The sequence below is a fragment of the Tupaia chinensis genome, unplaced genomic scaffold (genome assembly GCF_000334495.1).
Source record: "Tupaia chinensis unplaced genomic scaffold, TupChi_1.0 Scaffold144318_1, whole genome shotgun sequence".
Lineage (NCBI taxonomy): Eukaryota > Metazoa > Chordata > Mammalia > Scandentia > Tupaiidae > Tupaia > Tupaia belangeri.
In genome coordinates, this window is record NW_006204176.1 from 754,348 (window position 1) to 774,357 (window position 20,010).

At 35.6% G+C, this 20,010-nt stretch overlaps 1 protein-coding gene across 3 annotated transcripts in view; it reads right to left on the bottom strand.

Moving 5' to 3' along the window:
• The window catches only part of TPR (translocated promoter region, nuclear basket protein), a 75,831-nt gene that overhangs the window by 47,770 nt on the left and 8,051 nt on the right, over positions 1-20,010 (bottom strand). For all 3 annotated transcript variants that reach the window (XM_014583456.2, XM_014583457.2, XM_014583458.2), the window contains exons 4-21: positions 18,799-18,895; positions 17,246-17,349; positions 15,986-16,150; positions 15,455-15,547; positions 14,987-15,067; positions 14,825-14,912; positions 13,514-13,654; positions 12,558-12,649; positions 12,138-12,335; positions 9,336-9,443; positions 7,828-8,054; positions 7,039-7,202; positions 6,501-6,634; positions 6,276-6,424; positions 5,317-5,479; positions 3,408-3,542; positions 2,749-2,889; positions 397-562 (exon numbers count right to left, since the gene is read on the bottom strand). In XM_014583456.2, coding sequence (XP_014438942.1) covers positions 397-562; positions 2,749-2,889; positions 3,408-3,542; positions 5,317-5,479; positions 6,276-6,424; positions 6,501-6,634; positions 7,039-7,202; positions 7,828-8,054; positions 9,336-9,443; positions 12,138-12,335; positions 12,558-12,649; positions 13,514-13,654; positions 14,825-14,912; positions 14,987-15,067; positions 15,455-15,547; positions 15,986-16,150; positions 17,246-17,349; positions 18,799-18,895 — 2,446 coding nt within the window. The remainder of the gene's footprint in view (positions 1-396; positions 563-2,748; positions 2,890-3,407; positions 3,543-5,316; positions 5,480-6,275; positions 6,425-6,500; positions 6,635-7,038; positions 7,203-7,827; positions 8,055-9,335; positions 9,444-12,137; positions 12,336-12,557; positions 12,650-13,513; positions 13,655-14,824; positions 14,913-14,986; positions 15,068-15,454; positions 15,548-15,985; positions 16,151-17,245; positions 17,350-18,798; positions 18,896-20,010) is intronic.

Genomic DNA, 20,010 nt, shown 5'->3' on the forward strand with positions numbered 1-20,010 from the left:
GTCTCTCTGGCAAGCGCATGTGCCCTGTAGCAAAAAATCTCTCTTTCCTTCTCTCTCTCTCTCACACACACACACACACAATTCAGATATTAACCCTCCCCTAAAAAGAATAATTTTTTCGAGTATTTATAAGTGGTTTCAAGACTTGAAAAACTAAAAGTATATTTTGGCCAGTGCCATGTAGAACTATTTTGGATTTTACAAAATGGAAATTTACTAATTTAAGCTCAAAACTGAGTTTTTAACATGTAGAGTAAGTGTTTTTTTCCTTCCTTTATTAGCATCTAGGGAGAATAAAGTCAATTTATACAGGATATACTATAAACTCCAAGAAGTACTTTATTTATTTATTTAATATTGTTATCAATCTATTTCTCAGTCTACTTATTTATTTACCTTTACCGGTTCTCTGTGAGGACTGAGAAGCAAGTTGAACTTCCATATTACCGAGGTGTTGTTTCAACGTAGCAATCTCCTTTTGAGCATTTTTTAATATTTCTTTTGTATTAAGATGAAGATTTGTCTCAGTATCCAGCTGCCTCTTTGTATCTAAAAGTTGAACCTATAAGTAAAAATACATTAACTCTACGAACTCTAACACTACTTTTAAGTTCATAAGTAACTAGAGGTTCAAGTTACCTTTTTAAAGACCTTCAGAACTCAAGCTAAGACAAATTTATTTTCCTACCTAAAAAAATAAATGGATAAAAAAAAAATAGGCAAAACACATGAAGTAACCATGAGCCGAGACCAGAAACAAAAGAGGTAAATCCGATGATTACCGTAGTTTACGGACTTAAGTTTCTAGGTAGAACTTCTAAAGAGCTAACAAGTGGAGGTTCCTAGAGGGTGCCTACCCAGGAAGTGTGTGGACCCTCCACACCGCTTTCTTTACGTCTTGCAAGTAACTAGCAAGTTACCTTTTTAAAGACCCTTAGAAATCAAACTAAAACAAAATTTTTTTTCCACCCAAAAAAAAAAAAGGGTAAAAAAAAAAATAGGCAAAACACATGAAGTAACCATGAGCCGAGACCAGAAACAAAAGAGGTAAATCCGATGATTACCGTAGTTTACGGACTTAAGTTTCTAGGTAGAACTTCTAAAGAGCTAACAAGTGGAGGTTCCTAGAGGGTGCCTACCCAGGAAGTGTGTGGACCCTCCACACCGCTTTCTTTACGTCTTGCCCTGCCTAGCACGAGTCCTAAATTCACAACAGTATCTGAAGGCCATACAGATCTCACCTTTGCCCATGTTTCAGGCTTCCTGGCACTCCTCTCCTACTCACTGTCTCTGCACATTGAACAAATGAGATTTTTCAGTTCCCTGAATTTCGCAGGCTTAGGTTTGCCTGAGGTCTCATGGCCTCCACATAAGCTGTTTCCATATTAGAAATGTTGCCTTCCCTATCCTTTACCTTCTTTTGGGTAAATTATGACTATCACTTAGGTTTCAACCAATGTATCATTTCTTTAGTGAAGTAATCTCTCGTCTTCTGTATGCTCATCAGGGAGATTTTCCTCAGTAAAGCAATGTCTCACCTCCTAAACGAAGTAAGATTCCTACTCTGGTGCAACTATGGAAAAGCAACCCTCAGGGCAAGAAATTCCCTAAAGACTATGGAATCATGAAATTTCTTTCTCAAAGAAAGCACATATCATAAATAGGTTGTGAGCTCTGTGAATTCCTTTTAAGAAAGACATGTCCATTCGCAGAGATAAGAATGTATAACATCTAAAAATCCCCGATCAAAAGCCAGTTTTGGCTAAAAAAAAAAAAAAAAAGTTCTGAGGCTACGACACGAGGAAGAAAAATTGAGGCAGAAGCCAGCAGAATCTGTAAATTGAGAACAGGGATCTTAGAGTTCAAAAGATTAAAGCAGTTTGAGTTCCTAAAGCATAGGTATCAGAGAAAAGAGAACTCCGAAGATAAGAGTACTGTGGGGATTCATAGAGGGTCGCCCTCAACTACTCAGCACAGTCCTAAATAGTGCATGCAAGTAAGATTACCTCAGACAGAAAAAGGAATTGTCTACAGAGATTAGAGACGAGTGCCTGGCACTGGCACTCACAGAAACACAGAAATAAGGCCTGTTCCTACCAGCAAAAATGACAGAACTATTATTTCACTGAACACTGGGACTAACATTTAGGAAGATCTTATCTTAGCACACGCTGCAGTCCTAGACTGGGCAGTGCTCTTGGCCAATCTAGTATACCCTCAGATGCCAGATGCAAAAGAACCACAACTATTTTTGACCAATGATTGTATCCTAGAACAATGCTCAATCTGATTTAAAGGAATATAAATATGAGCACCCAACAAGGTAAAACAATGTGTGGCATGCAATTAAAAATTAGTAGACATAAAAGGACCAGCAGTTGGCTTAATGACTATGTCGCTGGACTCCCATGTAGTTGACTGCAGTTTGAGTCCAGGACCTGGTGGCTTAAACTCATGCTGGGTGCATGTGCGTACATGCCCAAGATCCTGAGAGGAGAATGGAGAAGGGATTGCGGTGCGGTCATCCCCCCGGGGGCGATTTCTCGCTGTCTCTCTCTCTGGCGAGCGCAAGTGCCCTATAGCAAAACCTCTCAAAAAAAATTTTTTTTTAAATTAGTAGATGCATAAAGAGGTAAGAAAAAGTAATTTTTCGAAACCATGCTTCACTTGGATGGGCAGTGTTTATACATATTACATTAGCTACTGAACTTAACAAACTACAGAAATTCAGAACACTGACAGACTCACATCTAGATTTCTAGTAAGTGTATGCCTTTGTTCTACTTCGTTTTCCAACTTCTTCTTTAGATGAGATATTTCATTCTCCAGTTTTTCTATCTGGCTACTAAGCCTTTGTTTGGTTTCTGTTTCAGATCGCTCTAGTATTCCCTAAGATAAAGAAAAGATTTATTGTTATCTTTAAAAAGAAAGATTAAAAAAAAAACAAACAATGCAAATAAAATTAGGGAGATATACTAGATTATACTCATGTCTAGTGAAGAAGCTAGAACACTTACCAATAAAGTATTTTAACTTTTTTTATACTATAACATCTATATAATTGGGGAAAAAAGAGGAAAAAACCTGTAATAGTTATTCAGATTTACCGAAGTTTTAAGGAAAAATAAAAGCTGAAAAATTAATCTTATAAACAGTTAAGATGCACAACTTATAAATACTGACTCAAGGATCAAATCTGCCAAATGCATGGTTTAATCAATTCTCTTTCAATGTTTTATTTAAAAACTTGAACTGTCTTAATAAATCCCCAACTTCAGTGAGTATCATAATAATTGACAAAGGTGACAGATAACAAATTTTCTAGTTTAAGAAAATAGGATACAGGATAAAACTATTAAACCTTGGCTTTTATACATTTTTTCAACATGTGGTTTTTATTTGGTTACCTGAATTGTTTGAAGATTAGTTAGCAGCAAGTTTTGCCCCCTTTGTTCAGCTAACAAAGACTCTCTTTGTTGTGAAAGACGGACTTCTGACAATTTAAGCATTTCCTTTTCCTTCTTCAAATTTTCTGCTCTTACCTTGAGGCAAAAATAAGTGAACGAAAAATGTTGGACTACAGTTTTGAGTATAATAATTATAAGCAGAAATAATTCTTTCATTACTACATATTTCATAATGCTATTTAGTGATTACATCTCCTCATCATATAAAGAAATATAACTCTTAAGTTTCATGGGTTGAGATATAAAGCAAAAATTAGGGACCAGCAGATGGTATAATGGGTTACTTGCTGGACTCCCACATAGTCAACCATGGTTCAAGTTCCAGTGGCCTAAAACTCACGTCAGGCACACATGCACGTGTGTCCCAACTCCTCAGAGGGACTGTGGCGTGGCCATCCACCCAGGGGGTGGTTTCTCACTTTCTGTATCTCTGTTGAGTGCATAACACACCCTGTAACAAGAATCTCTCTTTAAAAAAGAAAAAAAGAAATACAAAGCAAAAATTCCTGGAATCCTAATCGATCTAAGGAAAAATCTTCCATTTACCACAAATACAGATGATTTGTTTGCTCTTACAAATTAGACTTTCAAGACAGCAACAAAAATTAAAAAAAAAAAAAAACACAATAAAACTGCATAATTATTGCTACACTCATAACAATGTCAACTTTAGCAGTAAAACTGGTTACTAAGTAGAGGTTTGCAAGTGATGACTGATCACTTATTTTCTTCCATAAAGAGCACAGTGAGTCTCAGGGGATCTGGGAGACTGCTTCGAAAAATTAGTATTCTCAAAACATTCATTTTTATTCATAAGTTATATAAATTATCAATCATAAAAAATCCAGAAATTTGAAAACAAAAAAGCTACTTCCACTCCCCCCAATGAAGTGGAAGCAAAAACTAAAGCGAAAAAATATAGCCAATAAAGTTAGCAAATCTGGTTTAAGTCTTGAACAAGTCATTTCTCATGACTGTCCAAAAATAGGCAAATATCTTATTGGCTCTTGAGTCTATTTCTCATAGATAAAATGAGAAACAACCACATCTAGTTCTCAAGTAATGATCAAAAAAGATAGGAAGTAATGATTTAAAAAGATAGAAAAGTTTAAATAAAATAACGATGTATAAAAAATGTGTTATCAAACAACTCCATATTTAATTAGAAGTAATAATTTCAGACAGACATTTGAATTAAAGTTAAAACTCAGAAATATAATTCAATAAGATGCAATTTTTATACTGTCTTTCATTAGATAGCAGTATGAATGGATAAACTATAACGATTATCTTTGCTATAATGACGTATTGACTTACAAATTCATTGTGAAATGGAAAACATGTTAAGGAAGCTTTAGTCCAACAGAATAAGGAAAAGTGAAGTTCTTTCCCTCTTTAATTTTTTTTTTGAGGGGGAGAGGTTTTTGTCTTCGGTAGCGTATGCACTTCACAGAGAGAGAGACACAGACAGTGAGAGGGAAAGCGAGAAATCACTCCCCGGGGGGATGGCCACACTGCTATCCCTTCTCCATTCTCCTCCCAGGATATCAGGCGGGCACACACATGCAAATGGCGTGATTTTCAAATCATGGGCTCCAGAACTTGAACCATGGTCAACCATGTGGGAGTCCAGTGACATAACCACTATACCATCTGCTACCCCCTCCCTCTTTAATCTTAATAGAAACAATAATCCTATTAATACAATTGGCTATTTGGAAACTATAATATGGGTTTCCAATCTATAAACCTCTCAAATATCTAAATTATGCTGATTAGAAAAATCAAAGAAATAATTAAAGACGTCAACTGTAATTTATAATGCAAGTCAGAGGGACATTGGTCTCACTTCTGCAACCGCTAGTTTTTCATTTGCTCCTCGCAAATCCTGAGTCATTGTATTGATGATCTGTTCCTGCTTTTGAGTTGTTGCAGTGAGTTTCTGATTTCGCTCATGTAGGGATGTTATTTCTCGACGATATCCTTCGACATTATCTTGTAGCATTTCATAACTTGTATAAAAGAGAAATGTTATAAGCAACTGAAGTTCTGTATCCTAGCTTAATTTCTTGAAGAATTTTTTGACAGTATAATTTACATAAATATTTAAGTTCAAGTCTAAGTAAGCAAAGTATTTCATGCTGAATAATCTAACCTTATTCACTAAGAAAAATTATCATAATCAAAATAATACCAGTACAGACATTATCACAAAGCAGACACAATTTTTTAAAAATATTCACTCATGGTTAGTGACAGAGTTCTTCCAATAGTTTTTTCAAGTTTTCCTTTAGTGTGATCATGTCCTTTATAAAAACTTCATCCTGACATGTTAAACCAATAAGCATTCAACGAATATAAACACAAATAACCATGAAATAAAACTTACATTATTCCTTCCTACATAACCACGGACGTGAATTTTCCTATAATTACCTACCATTAACCTCTCTTCAACCTAGAATAGAGAAAGGCTGAATAAACGTTGCTTATCTTCTCTCACACTCTCATACATTGGTAAAAAAATGAAGGCCTACAGAAACAACAGGTTCCTTAACCTCAGGAAGGGAAACTAGCAACATTCCTCACTTGTAGTTCAATTTACTATCTAAGTTAACCCCTGTAGCACTAACCAGGAGAATCATTAACCAGCTTTAAAAATTAAATCACGATAGCTTCTCATCTTGGAACATGGTCCATAAAGAAGGAACTCTATTGCAAATAAATCCTTGAATTAGACCTATTTGAATATTGACATATATAATATTTAGATTTTATCAACTTTTGAAGAAAAGAAAACTTACTTACCGTTTAGAAGCAAAATCTAACTGGGTGGAAATCTTGGTATTTTGTGATCGCAAATCTGTAACTTGCTCCTGAAGTTTCTCAAGCTGCTCATTTTGTATTTTTTCATTATCTGCCTTTTCTTTTTTGTAGTTCTCAAAAATTTCCTGCAACTAAACATTGGAGATTATTAGATATGACCCTATCATCTCTAGAAAGCCAATCCAATGATAAAGGTGTGATGTTTACCTGTTTGAGGGCTGCTTTAGCTTCTATAGCCTCTGTTGATTCGATAACAGGTACTGGAGCAGGAGTGGAAACAGCCTGTGAAGTACTTGAACGTTTTGGAGTTGACGCCAGAGAAATGTCATCTAAGTTTGAAGCTTCAGAAAAGTAAAAAGACTGATAAAATGCTTGCTGACTTCCATAAATCAGCAGTAATCTTTGCAAACACATCATTTCCAAAACAACAACCTAAACTTATTTAAATGAAGAAGGACTATAGACATTTTGAGTAAAAAATCTATCGATGTTAAAATTAGTTTTGGTTCCTGATCAGCAATAATTTACAGATTTAATGTTACACTGTAAATAAAATATTAAAATACACTGATTCTAACAGTCAGCATTTTTTTTCTCAAGAAATATATGTATGTTTTAAATCAAGATTTTATAATCAGTCATATATGGTAGTCAATTTTGAAGCTGCAATTAGTTGAGTGACTACTGCTTTTCTTGGAAAACACATTTCTGAAACAGCTCCTGAAGTAAACATATAAAAGCCTACCTTGTAATGGAATGACAACTCCTGTTGTCTGTGACAACAAAATACGATACATGTCACGCTGACGGACTATGGAGTCAACAAGCTGCATCTGATGTTGTCGTGACTCACGCAGTTGTTCCAGTTCAGTGAGGGAGCTCTCAAGTTTGAGCTGGAGCTCAGAGATTCTACAGGAAAAGAAATCCATCTGTCTCAGGGGACTAAGCTGATAGGTGATTATAACTTCTGATGTAAATTACATAAGCATTTTTGGCTACCATTAAGCATAATATTTCATCTATTTTGCTCTTTTTCTTCTGCTGATATTTTTTAAGAAACACTTTTTAAACCCCCACCATTCAGGACTCAGCTACTTGTACTCACTAATGCAACATGAAAATTTTTTTGACAAAAATAAACCATTTGCACGCAGTCCAACTCCAGTCTGTTTTCATTATCAACTTCTCTGTTAGCACCATTTATGTTTAAAAAAAAAACTTTATTCTATTTGAGCAAGTCTTCCATAACTTCTCCACGAAGCCTGGTTTGTTACCTGAAATCTAGACTAGGTTCTCCCATAGTCAGGCTTTTACCTATTACAGTACTAATCACACTGAGCTCTAGTTATTTAATTCGTTTTATTATAAATGTCTACTTTAACTCTCTCATCCATAAACCGAGGTTCCTGAGATTAGAATTTTCTTTTTTTCCAGGTATCATTGCTCAGTTTTTTAAAAATTTCCCCCAAGTCACTATATCCTGCACTGCTTTAACAACTGTTTGCTGAAGAAACTGAAGAGGTCAATTGCTCACTTGGAAGAAGTTGTTTCTTGTTCTTCTCTTTCTCTGGTTTCTCCAAGTTCTCTAAGGGCTACTAAGAGACGCTGATTTTGCTGCTGAAGCTCTTCAATGTTTCTGTAAGATACCAGATGCTGCGAGATGACTTCAGATGAACTACTTATATCAGCAGAGCTTACTTCCTCATCGCGAATTACATGGTTACCCCTTGCTTCTTCAAGTTCCATCAAAAGTACTCTAATCTAAAAACAAAGTTGTAAAGTTATAAAATAGTACTTGCTTTAATTCTGGAAATTTTCAGAAGAAAAGGAAATTTTCAAATGAAAGCATTACTTATGAAAGCCCTCAACTTGTAGTAACAAATTATCAGAAGAAACAAAGCAGTAAGCTGTCATTTCAAATATTAAAATCTAAATAATGGAATAAAATTATATGTAACTATAAAACAAAGGCTATTTATTAGAAAGTAACCAAATTATGACATCAGAAACATATACCCATTTTTGTATGCAATGATCAAATAAAACCCACAAAAATATATATTTATTTTGTATGTGTTTATATGTATGGATTATAAGGCAGGGCAGAAACTGCATGAAAAATAAACTTTTAAATAAACCCATGTATATAATGCCATTCATGTTAAATTTTTATGTATGTATTTTTTGTGCAAATACAAACTTGTTCATTAAAAAGAAAAAACAAGTGACAGCATAAGGCATGGTGTGCTCTTATTTCAGTAAAACCAACTTACATTTTTCTTTTAAGGTTGGCTATAGGGCACATGCACTGGCGAGAGAGAAAAAGAGAAGAGTGAGATAACCCCCAAGGGAGGATGGCCACACTGCAATCCTTTCTCCTCTTGGAATTTTTGGGCATGCACGCATGTGCATATGGTATGATTTTCAAGTTGCAGGGTCCAGGACTCTAACTGCACAGTTGGTCAAGTGGGATTCAGCCACCTTAACCTCCATGCCACATGTTGGCCCTGCTTACCTGTTTTTATATATGTTTGTAGATAAAAGAGAAGGATATGAAAAACACATACCAGTCTGTTACATGGGTTATACTCTGGGACTTGGGATATTTATCTTTGAATTGTTTATTCACTCATTACAGCCAGTACAGTCATAAGTCACTTAACAATAGGAATACATTCTGAAAGGTGTGTGGTTAGGTTATTCTGCCACTTTGCAAACATTAGACTGTACTTACACAAACTGAGATGATACAGCCTGACACACCTAGGCTACAGAACAGCCTGTTGCTTTTACTTTTGTACGTGTGGTTGCTGTTGATGGATATGTCAGCATGTGGTGCATGACCTGTACTTATAACATGAAAATTTATCAACACTTGAAAGAAAAGGAGGAGTTGTGAAAAACAATGACTAGACTGCACCGCTAGAGAAGTATTCTTGATTATAATCTTACATGTCGTGGTTCTATCTTGGGTATCTTCCAACAGATTCCAACATTACTGAGCAGTTAAAACAAAATAGAAAGAGAAATACAAATTCTAACCTGTTGTGAGAGATCTTTTATTTGAATTTCCATTCTTTGATTGTCTCTTTCAAGCACAGCTGAATGTTTGTTAGCTTTATCAGTGTCCTCCTGCAATCGCTGAATCTCCTGCAAAATGTGAATTCAAGTGAAAATTCTGTACTTCCTTCTAGGACTTACACAAATGAAGCAAAAATATAATGTTTAAATACCATAGTAATCAAGTCACGAAATAAAAAGACTCTATACAGAAATTCTGCATAAATGTGAACACATCACTTCTTAATATCTTAAATACCCATCATCATTATAACGCTCATCATTGTGTGTATATATGATGGGGTTATTTGTCACCCTGCCCCATGAAACTGACTGTCAATAGCAACTTTATGGCCACATTAAATTCAGTGTATTACCAAATAATTTCACATAAATGCTCTCAAAAGCTTTGTAACTAAGATAAAAACACAGGAACATAATCAATATTCTACTAGTCATCCAGAAATAAATGTGAAATAAAACATACTGGGTAAGATACAAAAAAATGTGACTTATTAAAAAATACATCAGTCATGAGAACCAGCAATTAGCGTAATGGCTATGTCGCTGGACTCCCACATAGTCGACCGTAGTTTGTGTCCTGGACCTGGTGGCTTAAAACTCACGCCAGGCGTGTGTGCGTGCCCGCCCAAGATCCTGAGAGGAGAATGGAGAAGGGACTGCGGCATGACCATACCCCCTGGGGAGTGATTTCTCGCTTTCTGTCTCTATGTCTCTCTCTGTCTGTCTGGTGAGCGCACGTGCCATATAGCGAAAATCTCTCCAAAAAAAAAAAAACCAAAAAAAAAAAATCAGTCATTAATTTTAAAGCAGCAGCAACTAATACATAAAACACTAAAAAAAAAGATACTGGCTATACAGTATTCTACAAAGTTTTATATCACAATCTTATTAAGAATTTAGAGGCATAGGTTTTTTTTTTTTTTTTTGAGAGATTTTTGCTATTGGGAGCATATACTCACTAGTGTGAAAGAGACAGAAAGCAAGAGAGGATGGTCCCACCCAGAGAGGATGGTCACACTGCAATCCATTCTCCTCTAATCTCTCCAGATTTCGGCATGCTCACACATGCACTTGTAAAATACCTCAAGTACCTCTGAGCATGTTGCCTAAAGGTAAGCATAAGTCAACTTCAGAAGAAATGCAAGTGTGACCAAATTAAGTAAGCAAACATTCGTGAAAGATAGCAATGATACAAATCTACTTAATTCCAAATAGGATTAAGTAAACTGATAAGGAAGCAATTTGGTATAAAAGCATTAGACCAAAGTTAGATAGTATATGTTATAGACAGAAAATATGATTATTAAAAAGATCCAAAAAAAAACCTTTAAATGTAACAGCTGCTTATACAAAAGTGTTTAATGCACTTTGTTACTGTCATGGGACATTAGTGAAAAAGGAACAAATAGATTTTTTCTAAACAGGGGCTATTATCTAATTATGAGGTTCGTCTACCTCACTATGGAAAAAAAAAAGGTCTAGACAAAACCCTCACTCTCAACTGAGAGAAATTTGAAATGATCTAACTTCACTCAAAGAACCTCTTCACAAATTATGATAGTGAACAGGGGACAGGGCATCAAAAAGCCAATATTCCCATTTAGGACAAGACTGCTAGCCTCCATTTGACTCACTACAAAAAGATCAAGCATAAAATTACTTGAATTTCAGCTGACTTCTAAATTGTAATAGCAGCAGAGATTTAATTTTAAATTAACTATATAATTTATTTACATTATTTTCCAGGAAAAGAGAGAGAGAGAGAGAGAGAGAAAAAAAAAAACAGCTTAGAATAGTAGACGTAAATTCATTTAGCTGAATTTCCTGAACAAAGCTCATTTAATAAATCTTGAAGATTTCCCTCACTAATATTAACAGCTGTACTTTTTCAAAAGTAAAATATTGACAATATATACACTCTTTTTAGATTATCTATTAAAAGAAATCTTCACAGTAAAGGATATTTAAGAATTTCCTAACACTTTTAATCAATGAAATAGTAACTAAACAATGTATATAAAGATATGTCAAATTGTGGGACCAGCAGTTAGCGTAATGGCTATGTCGCTGGACTCCCACGTAGTCGACCATGGTTCGAGTCCCGGACCTGGTGGCTTAAACTCACGCCGGGCGCGTGTGCGTGCGTGCCCAGGATCCCAAGAGGAAAACGGAGGAGAAGGGATTGTGGCGTGACCATCCCCTCTGGGGGGTGATTTCTCGCTTTCTATCTCTCTGTCTCTGTCTCTGTCTGGCGTGCACACTCCCTATAGCAAAAACCTTTCAAAAAAAAAATGTCAAATTGTATAATACTATAAAAAAAGTTCTTACCTATGGTCAAATAATATTATCACTTCTAGACAAGATATCAGAATCATCTGACAAAAAGAATAAGGTCATGCTAAATTTAGGAAACTTCAACTACAAAGGAACTGTTTTTTAAATTTGAAGAGTGGTCCACAGAGATAGAGAGAAACAGAGACAAAAAGTGAAAAATCCCCTCCTCCCCTTCTGGGGGAGGTTGCTATGCTGCCATCCCGTCTCTTCCATTCTCCTCTTGGCATTTTGGGCACACACACACGCTCCGTGTGAGTTTTAAGCTGCTGGGTCCAGGACTCAAACCATTGTCTGCTAAATGAAAGTCCAGCGACATAACCATTACGCCATCTGCTTGTCTCTACTCAAATATCTTAAGAAAGAATTATCTAGTAAATAATTTTCATTTATATTTCCCCACAGCTAAAATTTAGGAATGGAACCCACCTTCATGGCTTGTTCAAGCTTAGCAGATAAACTTGCCACAGCTTTCTGTGCACGTTCATACTCCTCACGCTGACGTTTCAAAATTGGTGCTTTAGCTTCAACTTCTTTCACTATTTCATCTAGATACTTATTAATTCTTTTGTTTTCTAGTTTCTCCAAAAGCAACTGATCCTGAGTTTCCACATAAGCATTATACAGCTGAAAGCAGAAGAGGGATTATTTCATATTTAAGTATAATATCAGATGAACGTGGTCTATCTAATTTCATAATAAACTTTAGCACTTAAGAAAGCCTTTCCTAGAATGACCTATTAACACTGGATGGTTTTAAGAACAATTTTTTGGGAAAATAAATTTCAGAGATATTGAATATCTTCGATGAAGGAAAGTAATTAACTTAAGATTTAATATCATTCTTACCTCAGTTAATTTCATGCCAGGTTTCACTATCTTAGCTACAGCTGCTGCAGTAGGTGACATGGCTGCAAGTTCTTCTTCAGACAATATGGCTCCTGTGCCAACACAAACAAATCTCTATTCTCGTACAGTTCAAACTAAAAGCCACTAGCAATTTTTAAAAAATACATACATTAAGTGACACAACTGTACACTACATATTAATTTTCATGAAGATTTTAAAATGTGGTATCAGGGATCAGCAGATATCGTAATGGTTACGATAGACTCCCATGAGGGACTGTGACATTGTCATTGCCCCTAGGGGTGATTTCTTGCTTTCTGTCTGTCTCTCTGGCAAGCACACGTGCTCTATAGCAAAAACATCTCTCTCAAAAAAAGTGATTATTAGAAAGTCATGTAACACGGGACCAGTAGTTAGCATAACGGCTATGTCGCTGGACTCCCGTGTAGTAGACCGCGGTTTGAGTCCTGGACCCGGGGGCTTAAACTCATGCCAGGTGCGTGTGCGTGAGTGCCCAAGATCCCGAGAGGAGAATGGAGAAGGACTGCGGCATGGCCATTACCCCTGCGGGTGATTTCTCCCTGTCTCTGTCTCTGTCTTTCTGGCAAGCACACATGCCCTATAGCAAAAAAACCTCTCCAAAAAAAGGAAAAAAAAAGAAAGTCATAAAACACTACCCAATTCTAAAAATCACACAATAATTATAATTAACAGTATCCAGGGAATTGACATATAATTAACTGTGGTTAAATGATAACTATATTGATAATTTCCTAAGGATATAGATACAATACTAATTTTAAAACAAAAATAAGTTTTAATGATATAACTTAATGAAGTTTCTGATATCACAGTCCAGATAAACATTATTAGTGTAATTAAATGACTATGATTAGTCATGTAATGACTATTACAAGGATATCCTAGTATTTCAATAAGCACCTGTTAGCCATACCTTTACGTTTTGTGGCAGAGAGCAGGTCATTTGCATTCTCTAACTCCTTTTCCAATTTCCCCATTTTCTCTAGCATTTCTTTCTCCATTTGATCTTTAGTTTCTTCCACCTCTAGAAGATGATCTTGTATAGCTTTGTTGGCTGAAAATATTTTTAAAGATAAAATATCCAAACATATCAGTAAAATCTTGCAGTTACTGTTACAGAGCAGGCATTTTTTTTCTCTTTAGCAAACATTAAATTCTAGAGAGGCTGCACCTGACAGTGTGTATCTACTGAAAGCTCTTGCTCTCCTTATAATGCCTGAAATTTCCTAGCCTGGTGAGTTTGTGCCTTTCTCTATTTTGATGTCTTTCTCCACTAGAAAAATAAGGGAATCCAAATGATACCAAAGTGCTCTAAGTATATCTTTGGTTTCAATTTTGATCTTTATTTGGAAATATAGAAAATGACTTAAAATGACCATAAGTAAATGCCTTCCATGTACCAAAAAGCAAGAATGAAGTAAAAGATTTATAATATCCTATTTTTAACAAATATTAATTTATTTAACTTTATTTATTATTATTTTCCAGTTTGATCAGAGAGAGACAGAGAAAGAGAGAGAGGGAAAGTGAGAAAGGAAGCCACCAGGTCCAGGACTTGAACCGTAGTCGGCCATGTGGGAGTCCAGCACCTTTATCACCACGCCACCTGCCAGCCCCCCTACAATATCCTATTAATAAAATGAGAAGCTTATTAAAAGACTACTCAAATTATAAATTTTGTAGGTCTTGTCAGAGTAGATGTTTCAAAAATAGAATAATACTTTCTCATTAGAAATCACAAAATAACACAAGGTTATTAGATTTAAAAAAAGAAGAAAAAGAAACTGGGGCTGGCATGTGGAATGATGGTTAGAGATGCTGGACTCCCACACGGCTGACCACAGTTCGGGTCCTGGACGTGGCGGCTTGCTTTCTCACTTTCCCTCTCTTTGTCTCTGTTTGGTGAAATTAAAATAAATAAATAAATAATGATAATAAATGAAATTAGATAAAATAATTCTAAAAATGAAAAGAAAAAAAACACTTACATAAAAAAACAAACAGAACTGCTATCCATATTTTCAAATATACTATTTGTTTAAAGTATAATTCTGCACTACACTAAGTATAATTTCTTAATCCAAGGATCCGTCTTCTATACTAAATTGTGTATGTAATAATGTCTGATTTTTAAATCTAGCAACTAGAACAAAAATAGAAGAAAAAGTTTATTTTTCCTTTTATTTTTAAACAAAATAATCTCCCCACAACTGAAGACACTTACCTTCTCCTGCTTCTTTCAGAAGTTTGTGTAGCTCATCTACTGCTCGGGTCAGTTCATTGCTCTTTGCCTCTGAGTCGTCAGCAGCGCTCTAAAAATTAATCTCAGAGTTACCAACAATCAGCAATGCACATTAGAATAGGAAAACATATAGTGGGATTTTACCTTGTAAAGGTTAGAAAGCTTTATGTGAGCATTTAATTCATTATGGAATTTCTCTTCCATACTGGCCTGCTGTTCCTTAGCCTGAAAAAAAAAAAATTATAGTTATCTACTTTAAATTTGGAATGCATGCACATCAAATACCAAACGACTCTATTTTTTATAAAGTAAGAGATAAAGATGAAACACTAAAATTAAAATCAGTTTTCAGGATCAGTATAAATTACTTTAAGGATAGGACATTATTGATATTCTTAAAATATAATAGTTAAATGCTATTATATTTTTAGACGGTATAACAGATATAGCATAATACTGCTATTTCTGATTTTGCTTTAGATAACTACGCCGTATTAAAATATTTTGGCTGATTCACAGTGCCATGAACAGATTTAAATGTGATAATTTTATAAAATAACTTCATAAACCTTTTAATATTTTCATAGAAGCATATTTTAAATTCCTCTATACCTCTTTTAATTTGGTCAATAGATCCTCCACATGCTTTTGAAGGTGCTCATTTGATGTTTTTAAGCCATTCATTTGTTCTTCCAGTCTAGAAACCTAGAAACAAAAAGTAAAGGAGAAAAAATGTCCTACTAGCACTGAAATTAATTTGATATGAGATTTATGGTGCCAAAGGAAAGTAACATCATTCCCCTACATCTGAAAAAAATTTACAGAAAACATTCATGTTAAAAGAAAAGCTCATAAAACAATGTAATAGAATTTAGCTTACAAAACTTACTTCTTAAATATGGATCTTCAGAAATATATTGTAAGATCTAGCTGACAGTATCAACAGTCATCAAAACATTTATTACATTATCTGAATGCAATTGGTTGACTTTTCTAGGCCCAATGTTAAAGAGTTACATCCTCTACTTTTCGTGCCCTGAATCCTACAATACAAACTAATTATCAATACCACTGAGTATGTATTTAGTAAAGGTAATAACAGTTATACCCAACAGGAAGAAAAGATACATTTTATTAACTTACTTCCTCTTTTTTGTTTTCAAGATTACATTTAAGCTCAAGAATCTCATTTCCTTTTTCTCTTCCAAGAGCCAAGAGTTCATCAGTTTTGGTTTTTAACTCTGTATTCAGCCATGTATTCTGATTATGTAGCAATTCCTTTTCTTGCTCCAAGCGTTTTTCTCGATACTAAAGAAATCCAAAAATAACGTTAAAAGTAATATATGACTTGGGGGCCAGCAGATGGCATAGTGGTTATGTCACTGGACTCCTACATGGCCAACAGTGGTTCGAGTCCCAGACCCTGAGGCTTCAAAATCATGGTGGGAGTGTGTGCATGTATGCCCAAGATCCTAGGAGGAGAACAGAAGTGAAGGGACTGTGGCATGGTCATCCCCTCTGGGTTTCCTTTTCACTGTCTCTGCCTCTCTGAGGCAAGCACATGTGCCCTATGGCAAAAACCTCAAAAAAAATAGTAAAAAACGGTAATATATGACAAATCAAAAAACTTTGTATGTAACAACAAGATAAAAGTAGAAATTTAGGGACCAGCAGTTAGCGTAATGGCTATGTTGCTCGATTCCCACGTAGTCAACCGCGGTTTGAGTCCTGGACCCGGTGGCTTAAACTCACGCTGGACACGTGTAAGTGTGTGCGCGCGTGCCCAAGATCCCGAGAGGAGGATGGAGGAGAAGGGATTGCGGTGTGGCCATCCCCCCTGGGGAGTGATTTCTTACTTTCTGTCTCTGGGTCTCTATCTGTCTGGTGAGTGCATGTGCCCTATAACAAAAAAAAAAAAAAAAAAAAGTAGAAATTTATTTTCAAACAAATAATATTTGCATAGATTCTTAACCAAGAGAAAACATCAAGAACAAGCTTAACTTTAAAATAAGCAAAATAGATCAGTTAAAATTATCAAAATGCTTAATTCCCAGACATTAAGAATTTTTGTTCTGTATGGGGATACATTCCCTATATTTAAAATTTAACTTAGGTATGTTTGAAGCAAAAATTATACATTGGGGCTAGCCAGTGACATGGTTACGGTGACTAGATACCATAAGGCCAGCTAAACAGTTCAAATCCTGTACCCAACAGCTTAAAAATACGCCACGCCCACTGTGCATACACACTCACAATCTTGAAAAGAAGAATGAGAAGGAACTGCAGTATGACCATTCCTCATGGGGGAGGGTGCTATCTCTCTCACTCTTTTGTGCCCTTGAGCAAAATTTTAAAAAAACAAACAAACAAAAAGAATTGTGTCATGAATTATTTACTTGCCTTGACAGAAACATCAGAAGCTTGAAGTTCATCCAATTTTAACTGAAGTTCACCCTTTGTTGTATTGCTTTCTTTAAGTTTTTCATTCAGACGTTTAACGTCCTCTAAAAAGGTCAAAAGACAATTTAAAAATAAGGAACAATTAAAAACTTGGAGGAACCAAACATCAAAAATATATAACCTGAAATAAAAATCTTTAAAGTAGTTTGTAACTTCCTTACTTTAAACTGGCTTTTGTCATACTTATTTACAAATTTAATTTTAACCAATTGATTATAAAAGATCAAAATTTTGTGCAGCCAATCAAACACACAAACTATGTAAGTTACTTATCTTTAAATGAGTATATAAAACTAAATATTCAACATTAACCTTCGTTTTCCTGATACTCAAGTTATCTGTTTAAAATTTATGACCACTTGTTAAAAAGCAATGATAAACAAAAATCTTCTACTCAAAAGTCAGAATATACATATTTAATTTTTAAAATATTCTGCAACACCCAGTTTTTAATGAAAATAATTCCTTTAATTTTAATTACCAATAGCTGACCAATAAAATTGACAAAAACTTTGACGTAACTCTTTTCTGAGAATGGAAAAGTAGTAACCTAATTGAGTATTATTGTATAATAAATAAATATCTGAAAAGATTTCCTTTTTTTTTTTTTTTGGAGAGGTTTTTGCTATAGGGCGCGTGCGCTCGCCAGACAGACAGAGAGAGACAGAGAGACAGAAAGTGAGAAATCCCCCCTCGGGGGGGTGGCCACGCTGCAATCCCTTCTCCTCCATTCTCCTCTCGGGATCTTGGGCACGCATGCACACACGCCCGATGTGAGTTTAAGCCACTGGGTCCGGGACTCGAACCGCGGTCGACTACGTGGGAGTCCAGCGACACAGCCATTACGCTAACTGCTGGTCCCTGAAAAGATTTCCTTTTATAGGAAAAAAATCTGCAACAACTTTAAAAAAAAAAAGGAACTTGCTATCATTAACTGCTTTAAGAGTCATGTTCATCTGAATATATCAGCTGCAACTTATATAACATTCTCTGTTAGTATATTTTATATTCCTACCTCCTAAACTGCCTTTAGCTCATTTTAAATATTGGTTCTCTTTTTAGGTTCTCATGTTAACAGCTTGTGAATTACAAGGATGGCTATATGAAAGGAAGAAGAGCAGCCTTTGCAGGGGAACATTTAAACTGTTCCCAATTAGTTAGTGCAAGTAGCATTGTAGTAACTATCTTAAAAAAAAAAAATTTCCCCCTTTATTTATGACAAAGCATGTGCATAAGAAAAAATATTTGCAAGTAAGCTTTGATCTAAATAACTTCTTTCAGATATCTTCCATTTGTGCACTTCTTGAACACTTCTTTAAATCCTTGATACTGGTTTAAAGGTAAGTCTGAGAAGCATGAGGAAATTACACTGAACTCTGCACTGAACCATAACGAAGAAACACCAGCAACGGAAATACACCGTGGATTAATTCCTGACACTTTCAGGAGAGAAAGGAAGGAATGGCGTTAAAGCCTAAAGCACTGCTTCATACCTGTTAAATATTCAAGTTCTTGAGATAGTCTCTCATTGGTTCTAATTAAGTCTCTTTTCTCAGCTTCTAATTCTTCCTTTGTTCTTGTGAATTGGTTCTGTGGTATAAAGAGATAGTAAGTTTAAATAAGGAAATCAAGATGAACAATCCACCTAGGAACTTGAACATGAAATTATCGCTTTATTTCCAAATTAAAAGCGATTAGTTTTCTTTCTTTCATAACTTAAACATCAAAAAACCCCCCACTGTCCCAACAACTTCTATTCACAGTTTGGATGTATAAAACATTTAATCTAGGCTCATGAAAATTTTCCCATGTCACTATTATCACATGAAAAAGTCTTCAGCTACTTATACAAGCCTTTATAGAATATTTGTTTTGTTTTACTTTCTAATAGTTCTTTATTTACTTTTATTTATTATTGTAATTATTTTAAAATTTGCTATAGGGTAGGGAACCAGCAGTTAGCGTAATGGCTATGTCGTTGGATTCCCACGTAGTCGACCGCGGTTCGCGTCCCAGACCCAGTGGCTTAGGACTCATGCTGGGCGCGTGTTCGTGCGTGCCCAAGATCCCGAGAGGAGAATGGAGTAGAAGGGATTTCAGCGTGACTATCCCCCCTGAGGGGTGATTTCTCGCTTTCTGTCTCTCTCTCTCTTTCTGTCTGTCTGGCGAGCGCACGCGCCCTATAGTGAAAACCTCTCAAAAAAAAAAAAAATTTGCTATAGGGCATATGTGCTCACCAGAGACAGAGAGAGACAAAGTAAGAAAGCAAGCCACCAGGTTTCGGTTTTGAACCATGGTTGACCATGTGAGAGTCCAGCAATCCAACAACCACACAAGCAGCTGGCCCCCTTTATAGGTATTAAATATGCTTTAATTTTGTGCCTTTATAAAATTAGGTTCCAATGTAGTTTTTCTTTCTTTTTTTTTTTCCCCAGAGAGGCTTTTGCTATAGGCCGTGTACACTTGCTAGAAAGACAGAGAAAGACAGACAGATAGAAAGTGAGAAATCACCCCCCCAGGGGGGATGGCCACACGACAATCCCTTCTCCTCCACTCTCATCTTGGGATATTGGGCATGGACATACACAGCGTGAGTTTAAGCCATTGGGTCCGGGACTTGAACCACAGTCAGCTACATGGGAGTCCAGCAACACAGCCAATACGCTAACGACTGGTTCCCAACTTGTTTTTTTTTCTTAAAAAAG